This window comes from Danio rerio, chromosome 6 (assembly GCF_052040795.2).
Source record: "Danio rerio strain M-AB ecotype USA chromosome 6, GRCz13ab, whole genome shotgun sequence".
NCBI lineage: Eukaryota > Metazoa > Chordata > Actinopteri > Cypriniformes > Danionidae > Danio > Danio rerio.
Window position 1 is genome coordinate 48,938,804 of NC_141026.1, and position 12,047 is coordinate 48,950,850.

At 32.9% G+C, this 12,047-nt stretch overlaps 1 protein-coding gene and 1 long non-coding RNA gene across 3 annotated transcripts in view; one reads left to right on the forward strand and one right to left on the reverse strand.

Moving 5' to 3' along the window:
• Positions 1 to 3,118, forward strand: part of LOC137496012 (uncharacterized) — a 96,325-nt gene extending 93,207 nt beyond the window's left edge. The window contains exon 5 of the long non-coding RNA XR_015494122.2: positions 1,188 to 3,118. This is a non-coding gene — a long non-coding RNA (uncharacterized LOC137496012). The remainder of the gene's footprint in view (positions 1 to 1,187) is intronic.
• Positions 1 to 12,047, reverse strand: part of igfn1.3 (immunoglobulin like and fibronectin type III domain containing 1, tandem duplicate 3) — a 229,655-nt gene that overhangs the window by 216,427 nt on the left and 1,181 nt on the right. For both annotated transcript variants that reach the window (XM_087257858.1, XM_087257857.1), the window contains exons 2-8: positions 4,184 to 4,257; positions 3,937 to 4,059; positions 3,703 to 3,842; positions 1,680 to 1,779; positions 1,496 to 1,537; positions 1,349 to 1,397; positions 1,009 to 1,189 (exon numbers count right to left, since the gene is read on the reverse strand). In XM_087257858.1, the coding sequence (XP_087113984.1) occupies positions 1,009 to 1,189; positions 1,349 to 1,397; positions 1,496 to 1,537; positions 1,680 to 1,779; positions 3,703 to 3,842; positions 3,937 to 4,059; positions 4,184 to 4,232 (684 nt within the window). In that variant the 5' untranslated portion in view covers positions 4,233 to 4,257. The remainder of the gene's footprint in view (positions 1 to 1,008; positions 1,190 to 1,348; positions 1,398 to 1,495; positions 1,538 to 1,679; positions 1,780 to 3,702; positions 3,843 to 3,936; positions 4,060 to 4,183; positions 4,258 to 12,047) is intronic.

Below are 12,047 nucleotides of genomic sequence, written 5' to 3' on the forward strand. Positions count from 1 at the left end.
AAAAATGTATATATATATATATATATATATATATATATATATATATATATATATATATATATATATATATATATATAATATCAACTTTAATTGAGCTTTTACTTAAAACAAGCCAAATAATCTGCCAACAGGATAAGCAAAATATTTATTTTTTTCCCTTTGCTTATTTTTTGCTTGTAAATAAAGTAAATCTAAGTACACTGAAAGCAACGATTCAAAGATCCTTGGATTTACAAATCTTTTTTAAGGTATGTTGTTGTAAACAATTTATTTAGGCTGAATTTAAACAAATTAAGTTGAACATGACTAAATTTTATTTGTTTAGTTTAATTCAACCCAATAATGCCACAATTTCGCAGAAATTATTTGTTTCAGTGTAAGTAATTATATTTTGCAGTGCACTGGGGATTTATTGCCTATTCCTGTTGTATCAAACCAGTATGTATGTACAGACCCAAGATTTCTGTGTACCGTTGCACCTCTAGTGTTATTATGTAGTAGGGATGTCCCGATCAGAGAGAGAGAAATGGAGTTTACTTTCATTTTCTCCAGCAGTGAAATAGGGGCTTCTACTGTAACTTCAATGTCAATGAATAACCGTCCAGCAAACATACGCAGTGAATTATGCATCTTAATGACTTGCGGTTTCCTCCATCGCCATAGTATTTTACCATGACATAGTGCATATGAGATACATGACGTCAGTACAAAATAACCGATTATGATCTACTACTGAACCAATACTGAATTGTCCTCATCTACATATTCATCTATATATTCGAGTCCTGGTTGGGAAGTAACATCCGATTCCGATCGAGTCTGAAACCGCGTGATCGGGCCTGATTTCCGATCACAAGATTGAATCTGGACTATGTAGTATAAAATGTAAAGTAGTATATAATGTAAATCAATTAAATGCAATATTTAGTTTAATGTATTTTGTTAACTGAGTAATTTAAGAATATTTCAATGGTACATCTTGACTTTTCACCTTCATTTGTAGCTCACCTGTGACTGCTGCTCCTCTATTTCCCTTTTCTTCTCATTCAGTTTCCTCAACATCCAACGAAAATCTGTCACCCCATATTCAGCACAGATTCTCTCGTAGTCTTTCTTATCAGCACTCAGCAACAGTTCCCAAAACTTTTCATCGACTTCTCCATCTTTCTTTTTCTCTTTTTGTTCAGCTCTGTGAAATCACAATACAGCCTTAAATGCCTTCCAGGGATGGCCAGAGTCAAGCCGGACACATTCAGGTGCTTATTTTCAATTGAACATACATGTTAACAGAGCATTTAAAATGTAAGTTGTGCTAAAATCATCTTTGGTATGATCAATGAGAGCTTACCGTGTCCTCAGGTTCTTTTTCAGATCGGCTGCTGCTTTCTCTCGTTGCTCTGAAAGTAATTTGAATTTCAATATATTCTATTGGAGGTTGCATTTAATATATACGTTAATATATAAAAGTTTAGCTTGTTTATAGATGCAAACAGACCTATTCTCGAATCCTGCATGGCTTTGCTCTTCTTGAACCCAACTGAACAAAAAAGCAAAAAAACAGAATTGTTGTTTTCCTCAGCACGGCTGATTCAGATAATTGATTCACTTGTTTTATTTGTACTCGCTGCTTGCCAAAGATAAATGTCTCAGGTACAATTGGAAAAGGTTTTTGCACTGACCTTCAATCACATTGAGTGTGACCGTGACTACAGCACGTCCATACTCATTACTTGCAAAGCATTTGTATGTGTCTGCTTGATCAACTCCAACATTGGGCATCTAATAAACACAGTTTGGTTTTAATTATTGGCAGGACAAAAGCACATGTTTGTAAGAGCAGTTCCTTTAAAACTCTTAAGGTTAACCTAGATAACACTTAAAACTTTTTCTAAAGGCACTTTTAAAGTAATAAACACGCCTGTTTTTCCTTTAAAATGAGTTTAAAGTTATCTGGCCTTGAATAAAGTATAGAGCTGTGCAGACACCTGTATGTATCTGTAGTGAGTGTGTACAGTTATATGCAGTTGAAGAAAAAATACCTCTTATTCCTGAAAAAAATATTGTAAGAGTTGTTAGAGCAACAAATAATACCTTGACTTCTAGTTGATCATTTGGAAAAGTGGCAGATGGTAGATTTTTCAGATGAATTATCAGTTAATCTGCATCCCAATCATCACAAATACTGCAAAAGAGCTATTAGAACCCGCATGCACCCAAGATTCTCACAGATATCAGTCAAGTTTGGTGAAGGAAAAATCATTGTTTGGTGTTACATTCAGTATGGGGGTGTGCAAGAGATCTGAAGGGTGGACAGCCTGAGGTATCAAGAGGTATCAAGACATTTGTGCTGCCTATTACATTACAAACCACACGAGAGGTCAAAATCCGAAGCAGGATGGCGCTCCTTCTCATACTTCAGCCTCCACATCTAAGTTCCTTAAAGCAAAGAAGGTCAGGGTGCTCCAGGATTGGCCAGCCCAGAAACCAGACAATGAACATTATTGAGCATCCTGTCCTAATTAAATAATTACTGTCCTAATTAATTACTGTCCTAATTTAATAGAACAGTACTTGAAACCTTGCTGTCCTAATTAAATAATAAAAAACCAAGGCATGATTATATTTTATTTTAGTAAAATAATCGTAATCTAGAATCCTTTGCCATTCAAATAAGCCACTTCTGATACCAAATGATCACCTAGAAGTCAACTTATTAAGTTATTTTTCCTAAAACTTAGGCGACAAGACTTTTGTCAGGTAGTGTACTGTATATACATGCATATTTTTCAACACATTTCTAAACATAATAGTTTTAATAACTCATTTCTAATAACTGATTATTTTTATTTTTGCCATGATGACAGTACATAATATTTTACAAAAAATATTTCTATACAGCTTAAAGTGACATTTAAAGGCTTAATCAGGTAGGCAATATAGGGTTATTAGGCAAGATGGTTTGTTCTGTAGATTATCGGGAAAAAAAATAGCTTAACGGGACTAGTAATTTTGTCCCTAAAATGTTTTTAAAAAAAATTAAAACTGCTTTTATTCTAGCTGAAAAAACATACTGTGAAATACTGTGAAAATTTCCTTGCTCTGTTAATCATCATTTGGGAAATATAAAAAAAGAAAAAAGAAATTCAAAGGCGGGCTAAAACTGTGTATAATAGATACAAGTATTCAGCTTCAAGTGCAATCAAAAGGCTTAATTATGCTAATTAGGAAAACTAGGCAAGTAATTGGACAACAGTGTTTTTTTTTCTATTCCTTGTTTAACACTCAAATACATAACTTTAAATTACATTTCATTTATTTTTGTGCAATTTTGGTTTATATATTTATACCACGAATTCTATATATTTTAATGTTTATAAATGTTATAGATATTTTTCTGATACCCATTATATCTTACTACTATATCACTCATTTGTTCTATAATAGGAATAAAATCGTACACATTTCGAAATTAAATGATTTGAGTGAAATTTTCAGAGCTTAATATGAACATTTGCAAAACTTTCTTTGCTAGCTGGGCAGTTACACGATACACAAAACTAAACATGTGCCCTTTTTTGTTTAGTTTTGTATCCAAATTAAGTAGAATACATGTTTTATCTAAAGGGTTTGAGTGTTCCCTTGTTTGTTCACGCACTTGTTATTTTTATGCAAATGAATGCTAATGTGCAGATAAAACGGCACCTGTAATTGATGTTCTCCTAAGATCGGATCATACGAAACAATATATCTTTCAGGATTAGATGTATCTCCATTGTTCCGAGCCCATGTCACAGTTGGTGTTGGATCTCCAGTGACAATGGCTTTGAAGAATGCAAACTTTCCTGTAAAGAGGGTTTAACAAAGCCACTTGAGTACTTGTAAAAATACCACCCTTTTCTTTCGGCATTAAAGATGCTTTGAGCTGCTGTACATTACCTTCCTGAATAGTCAAGGCGATGGGTTTGCGAGAGAAGTCAGGATGACTTTTTCCAGCTGGGATTTCCTGCACAAACTGTGTGATCATCACTCCCGGGACTTTAGATCGCTTCTTGATGGCCACTGAGGAACAAAAAGAGAACGGAAAGTTTAAAGCGGCGCTACTTTAAATGTGAAGTCAATTGATTTTGAAACAGTTTTCACTGAGAAAATGTTTGAACTGAAATATATGACGATGAAAATCTACCTTGCCCAGGAGCAGTGGGTTCCTCTTCCTTACTTTTTGTAAATTTCATCTTGGCATGCAGGATTCAGTGAACTCTGTGAGGTGAATAATAGCAGTGATCAAATGATAACTCCGTTTCAAAGGAATAGCTCACCCAAAACGGTTTGCAAATTGAAAGTTCTGTTATTGTTTGCTCATTTTTTTTATATTCTTCCAACTCTGCATTTTTTCTGTAATCTGTAGGGGGAAATGGCATGAGATATTTTGTAGCGTCTTCACAAAAGGAATCTTTAACTCTATTTTATACTCTGTTAACTAAAGAATTGCAGTAATCGGACCATTAAGTCAGTGATTTGAACTCAAAAGCTGGATCAGTGAACAATTTATTTTGAGATGTGTTTTTTTTTTTCAGTTCACAAATCATTCCGAATGATTTGTTCACAAATTGGACGGATTAGTAGAATAATGGAGCCGCTGAACTTGACTGAATCGATGGCTCTTAAATTGAGCACGTTTATATCAGTGAATAATAAACTGGTTTCTACAGATGTTGTTCTTGATGTTGAATTGTATAGATTTCGTCTGTTGAATAGGTGTTGTGAGGTTCTGACAATTATAGAAGGTCGCTGGTTCGAGCCTGTGCTGTGACAGTTGGCGTTTTTCCCTGTATTTGCATGGGTTTCCACCGGGTGCTCCGGTTTCCCCCACATGTCCATAGATAGATAGATAGATAGATAGATAGATAGATAGATAGATAGATAGATAGATAGATAGATAGATAGATAGATAGATAGATAGATAGATAGATAGATAGATAGATAGATAGATAGATAGATAGATAGATAGATAGATAGATAGATAGATAGATGGGTAGGTAGATAGTTAAAATCAAACTCAGCTTTATTGTCAATTCAACCACATGTACAGGACATATACGTAGAGAATCGAAAATACGTTACTCTCAGACCCTAGGCACCTAACATATAATGCTAATACAAAAAGTCGAGTTTTAAGAAAGAATTTACAATAAATACAATTATACATAAAATGTAATCTAAATATATACCTAAAATTTAGTCTAAATATATACATAAAATGTGATCCGAATATATACATAAAATGTAACCTAAAGAATAAAAAAGAAAGACTAAAATTTTTTAGTCAATAAAATACAATACAATACAAAAACATTAAGGGCATATGGCAATGAGTGCAAACCAGAGTTGTGCAGATAGAGCCGTATATCATGCAAAAAGGCTTGTAAATATGAGAATTATGATAAAGTGACAGTGTCTGGATGGATGGATGGATGGATGGATGGATGGATGGATAGATAGATAGATAGATAGATAGATAGATAGATAGATAGATAGATAGATAGATAGATAGATAGATAGGTGGGTGGGTGAATTGGGTAAGCTAAACTGTGCATATGTCTAAATAAGTGTTTATGGATGTTTCCCAGTGATGGGTTGCGGCTGGAAGGGCATCCGTTGCATAAAACGTATGGTGGATAAATTGGCGGATCATTCCGCTGTAGCAACCCCAGAAGGGACTAAGCCTGAAAAGAAAATGAATGAATGAAAGAGAAACTAAACTATTAATAATGTTTACTTAATACAATTCTGAAGAAATTCTTGAAGAATACAATCTCTGACTGAACTCGTATTCGCTTTACCATGTTTTGCCCTTAAGGTTTGTAATTATATTAGTTTTATTAAAGTTTTAGCTGGAGTTGTACTTTGTGAACTTATGTGCACATCTAACAAACCGTAGTTTTGTTGTCATTGTCACCAAGTTCAAACTCATTTTAAACACAGAGAAATTGCATTTATCAGCCAGTACATCCGTGTATCTATTTCACTTCTTATCTGTTAATAAGATGAGGTTGATGAGGTTGATACAGATAATCTTTAACTCTGCAGCGAATTTTCTAAAATTAGAGCAAAGTTCAAGAATTTGTTGCATTTGGGGACAAAAAAGAAACTTCTCAAGAAGTGGTTCTGATTAGAAATCATAATGAATCTTTGACTCAGATTATGTCTGTTCCCCGAGGCAGGAAGCATGGAGCTTAGCGGCAGGGCTAAGCTAAGAGTCTCTGTCAGCTTTTCTCCACAGCAACATGAACACTCCAGCTGTCTAGAGTGTAATTCATGGGCCGGTCACAGTAGGGAAAAAAGCTGGCAACAGTGTCACTTACAGCAATCCGCAACCTCAGGATTTAAGCAATATGTCTACTACAGGAATGTAATGCTGACACATTTTGAGTAAACCTCAGATCTGCTGAAGTCTCTATTAGTTTGGCTTCTCAGAATGAAGAGAGAGATGAACATTGTATTTGGAGGTGACTCGGAATTAGTTAAACCTTTTCTTTAGATTTCAGATTATTATTATTATTCATTCATTTTCCTTTGGCTTAGTCTCTATTTCAGGGGTCGCCACAGTGGATTGAACTGACAACTATTCTACCCTATGTTTTACGCAGTGAACGTCCTTTCAGCTGCAACCCAGTATTGGAAAACACCCATACACACTCATTCACACACACACTCATACACTACAGACAATTTTGCTTACCCAATTCACCTATAGCGCATGTCTCTGGACTGTGGGGGAAACCGGAGCACCCGTAGGAAACCCATGCCAACATGAAAACATGCAATCTCCAAACAGAAAGGCCAACTGGCACAGCTGGGAAACAGTGACCTTCTTGCAGTAAGGCGATGTGGCTAACCACTGAGCCACAGTGCTCTCCCCTTTATTTTATTATATTATTCATTAATTAATTTATTTATTTATTTTCGGCTTAGTCCCTTTATTAATTCGGGGCCGCCACAGTGGAATGAACCGCCAACTTATCCAGAACGTTTTTACATAGCAAATGCCCTTCCAGCTGCAACCCATCTCTGGGAAACACCCATCACACTCATTCACACACATACATTATGGACAATTTAGCCTACCCAATTCACCTGTACCTCATGTCGTTGGACTGTGGGGGAAACCGGAGCACCCGGAGGAAACCCATGCAAGCACGTGGAGAACATGCAAACTCCACACAGAAATGGCAACTGATCCAGCCGAGGTTTAAACCAGCGACCTTCTTGCTGTAAGGCGACAGCACTACCTACTGCTCCACCGCGTCGCCTATTATATTATATTATATTATATTATATTATATTATATTATATTATATTATATTATATTATATTATATTTTTGATAATAATAATAATAATAGTATTAGTAATAATAATAATAAAAACCACTGTGCTGCCAATTATTATTATTATTATTATAATTATTATTATAATAATAATTATTATTATTATAAAACCCAATAAATACAATATATATTTTTAATACTGTATATTAAAAATACTGGTTCTTTATTGGCATTGATGGCTCTGAGAAAAATGACTCAAAAAAAAAAAAAAAAAACAATGTTCTTTTAAGAAATGTTGACTAAAAGCTTCTTTAGAGAATCAGCATATATCCTGCTGCAAATTACCAACCAAGTCTCATTGAAAATATGTGCATCAGCCTATCTTTGTGCAAAATGTAAAAAACATTGATCTTGATACGTTTCGCTGCACATTTTAGATGTCAAATCCACTAGAGGGCGCTGTCTACATATTTCCAAAGCTGAAATACATTTCATTGAGTGCGTTTTGTTATATGTGTCTGTACACATCCTTTTTGTGCACTGTCACAAAAAAGGCAGGCTTGTACAGATCACCTGACCTAAATTCTTCCCAAAACACAACCAATGATGTTTTCAATAGCAAAAATAAAACAAATCAATCACAGCCATGTAACTTTACCTTGATTTTGCATTACTTTTATCTTTTTTGTTATCTCTTTAGTGCTCTACATCACATGTACAACATAGTGCCCCAGTATAGCGAAGGTGACTCTATACTTCTCAGTGTGTACCGTCTTGCAGATGAGACGTTAAACTGAGGTCCTGACTCTGTGGTCGTTAACAATCCCAGGATCTCCTTCGAAAAGAGTAGGGGTTTATTCCTGGCATCCTGGCCAAATTTGCCCACTGGTTTTTGTCCATCATGGCCTCCTAACCATCCCCGTATCATAATTGGCTTCATCACTCTGTTTCCTCTCCACCAATCAGCTGGTGTGTGGTGTGCGGTCTGGCACAATATAGCTGCTGTTGCATCATTCAGGTGGATGCCGCACACTGGTGCTGGATGAGGAGATTCCCCTTAATGTGTAAAGTGCTTTGAGTGTCTAAAAAAGCGCTAATTAAATGTAAGGAATTTAATATTATTATTATTATTATTATTATTATTATTATTTATATATTTTTATTGTTATTATTATATAGTGGTATTTATTTGATGTGCAAATAAAAAATAATCTAATATTCATCAATAATATACATTCATACAGTCACTGTCCTTCAGCTTAGTCCCAGCGGATGCCCTTCCAGCTGCAACCCATCACTGGGAAGCATCCATACACTCTCATTCCCACACATACACTAGAGACAATTTAGATACTTCAATTCACCTATAGCGCATGTCTTTGGACTGTGAGTAAAACTGGAGCACCTGTAGAATGAACATGGAGAGAACATGCAAACTAAACACAGAAATGCCAACTGATTCGAACCAGCAGCCTTCATGCTGTGAGGCAACAATGCAAACCACTGAGCCACCATTTTTCCCTATCAATAATATGTCCCGGTAAATATCATTAATGTGAAAAGGAAAAAAAAGTTAATAATGTTGATTTTACCTAGAAATCACAGTCTAATGTATGTTTAAAGTATGTATCACAAAAAATATAGGATGAAGCACACACTTCCAATGAGCTTGTGTTGGTTAAAACACATTTTTGGAAACCTTATTCAGTATTTAGGAGTGTAAAACAACAACAACAAAAAAAGTCTTGTTTGTTTTTTGTTGTTGAACTGAAGAGTGTGGCCCTCGAGGACCTTTGACTCTATACTATATGCTGTGTGATGTAGTTGACACTTGCCTGCAGTTTATTCACACAACTGCATGTTGTTAATGAGAAGAGCATGATGGAGGCACATCAAAACTGCTGCTTTCTGGGGAGCAGTAATTTAAAGCCAGGGTAAATCGAGGACCTCACTTCTCAATTAGCACGATAGCATGCACCCAGTAGTGTGAGTCCTGCATGTTTTTGTCCGTTATAGGTCACATACCTCATAAAACTATCCATCAAAACACTTCTGACGCACATTCTCATCCTAAATGCAGAGAGACAGCATGTTTCAGGAGCTCCAATTCTATACTATCACTACACTGTATAATAATACTTTTCCCAGATGACTTTCATAACTGCTACTGCATATTAAAGTTTCATAAACTATTTTTGACAATGTACTGTTTATATGTATGGAATTATGATTAATTATAATTAGCGGTTAGTTTATTTCATAGTCCTGTTTCAATTTTAATTTTGTAATTTTGTAAATTAGTTTTGTTCACAGTAGAAAAAAATGTAACCAATATTGGGTTTGTCCATTTTTTTTTTTTTTTTTAGCTTTTATTCAGTTTTATTGTAGTTTACATTTTATATTATCTAGATAATTAATAATGCCATAATTTCAGAATTATGGTTGGTAGGTTTATTTATTAATTGATGGAATTATTTAATAAAAATCATTTATGTAAATGACGCACATTCTCATCCTAAATGCAGAGCGACAGCCTTTTTTAGGAACTCCATTTCTATAATATTAGTATACTGTACACTAATAGTTTTCCCAGATGATCTTCACAATTGCTACTGTATATTAAAAGGTTTATTAAACTTTTTTTTTGATGATGTACTGTGTATATGCATGGAATTATTATTATAGAATTTTTTCTTTATTATTATTATTAAGATACTATTGTCAGTCTTATTAATAGTTTTTGATAAGCAAAAAAATAGCAGTTAGATTATTTCATAATTCTGTTTTCATTTTAATTTTGTAATTTTGTTTTGTTCGCATTTAATAGAAAAAAGTGTAACCAATTTTGGGTTTGTCCATTTTTATTTTTATTTTTTTTTGTAACGTTTATTCATTTTTATTTTACTTTATATTTTATAGTATCAAATTTAATTATAATGGCATATTTTCAGAATTATGGTTGGTTGGTTTATTTATTAATTGACTGAACTATTTTATAAAAACCATTTATGTATGATGCACATTCTCATCCTAAATGCCGAGGGACAGCATTTTTCAGGAGCTTTATTTCTACTATTACTATACTGTATACTAATACTTTTTCCCAGATGAATTCCATAACTGCTACTGTAGAATAAAATGTTTCATAAACTATTTTTTGATGATGTACTTTATATATACATGGAATTTTTATTATAGAATTGTTATTTATTATTTTTGAGATTCTATTGTCAGCCTTATTAATAGTTTATTTAATAATTTTGTTTTAATTTAGTAATTTTGTAAATTTGTCTTGTTAACATTTAATAGAAAAAAATATATTTTTGGTTTGTACAGTTTGTACAGTTTGTACAAATATATTTTTTGGTTTTAGTAACTTTTATTTTAGTTTATTTTATAGTATCAAGTTTAATAATAATAATGCCATATTTTCAGAATTATGGTTGGTAGGTTTATTTATTAATTGATGACATTATTTAAAAAAAAAATATTTATGTAAATGATGCACATTCTCATCCTAAATGCAGAGGGACGGCTTTTTTCAGCTCCATTTCTATACTATCACTCTACTGAATACTAATACTTTTTTCCCCAAATGAATTCCATAACTGCTGCTGTTAATTAAAAGCTTTCATAAACTATTTTTTGATGAAGTACTGTATGTATGCATGCATGTATGTTTGTATGTATGTATGTATGTATGTATGTATGTATGTATGGAATTATTATTATACAATTGTTATTTTATTATTATTGAGATACTATTTTTGGCCTTATTAATAGTTTTTAATCAGCAGTTTATTTCATAATTCTGTTTCAATTTTAATTCAGTAATTTTGTGAATTTGTTGTGTGCACATTTAATACAACAAAATGTTTACCTAAATTTGGGTTTCCCATGTGTGACTCAATTTTGATTAAACAGCGATTATAAAGTGCAGTTTTTTTCAGCTTTTTTTTTTTTGTTAGCTTTTATTCAATTATATTTCAGTTTTTATTTTATAGTATCGAGTTTAATAAAAATGACAATTTTATATTTTAGGTTGCTTGGTTATTTATTAATTGATGGAATTATTTTAGAGAGAATGCTAATTTTCTTAGCCGATTATTCAATATTATAATTATCAGTGTCAATAGTTTGATGGTTTTAGGTGTATATGTATAATTACAAATATACCATTACATTGTGTAATACATATATTAATAATAATAATAATAATAATAATAATCATCATCATCAATTTTATTACATGTTTTTGTTGTTATTATTTTTTTATTATTATTATTATTATTATTAGTAGTAGTAGTAGTAGTTGTAGTAGTTGTAGAAGTAGTAGTAGTAGTATTAATAATAGTATTATATGTGTTATATTATATATGTAATATTCAGTGGTATTATGTGTGTATTTATAATAATGTTAAATATGACATATATAATCAAATTTTTTTATAAACTATACATTAGGTGCTGATTTACAGTGTTAGCAGTACATCAAGATAAGTTTATCTGCAGACAGCTTCTTATCAGGATAACCATATTTGTAGGAGATGAAAAATAGGCATGCCCAGCAACTAAGACATGATTGATTTATAAATATGCCCAAGGGAGGCCTGGAAAGGGTCTGGTGTCCTAAAATGTCAAATGACAGCAAGGCTCCTCTTACTGCTCTGACAATTTTTATGTCATATTTTATGACTTATTGAATTATCTTTTCCCTCCA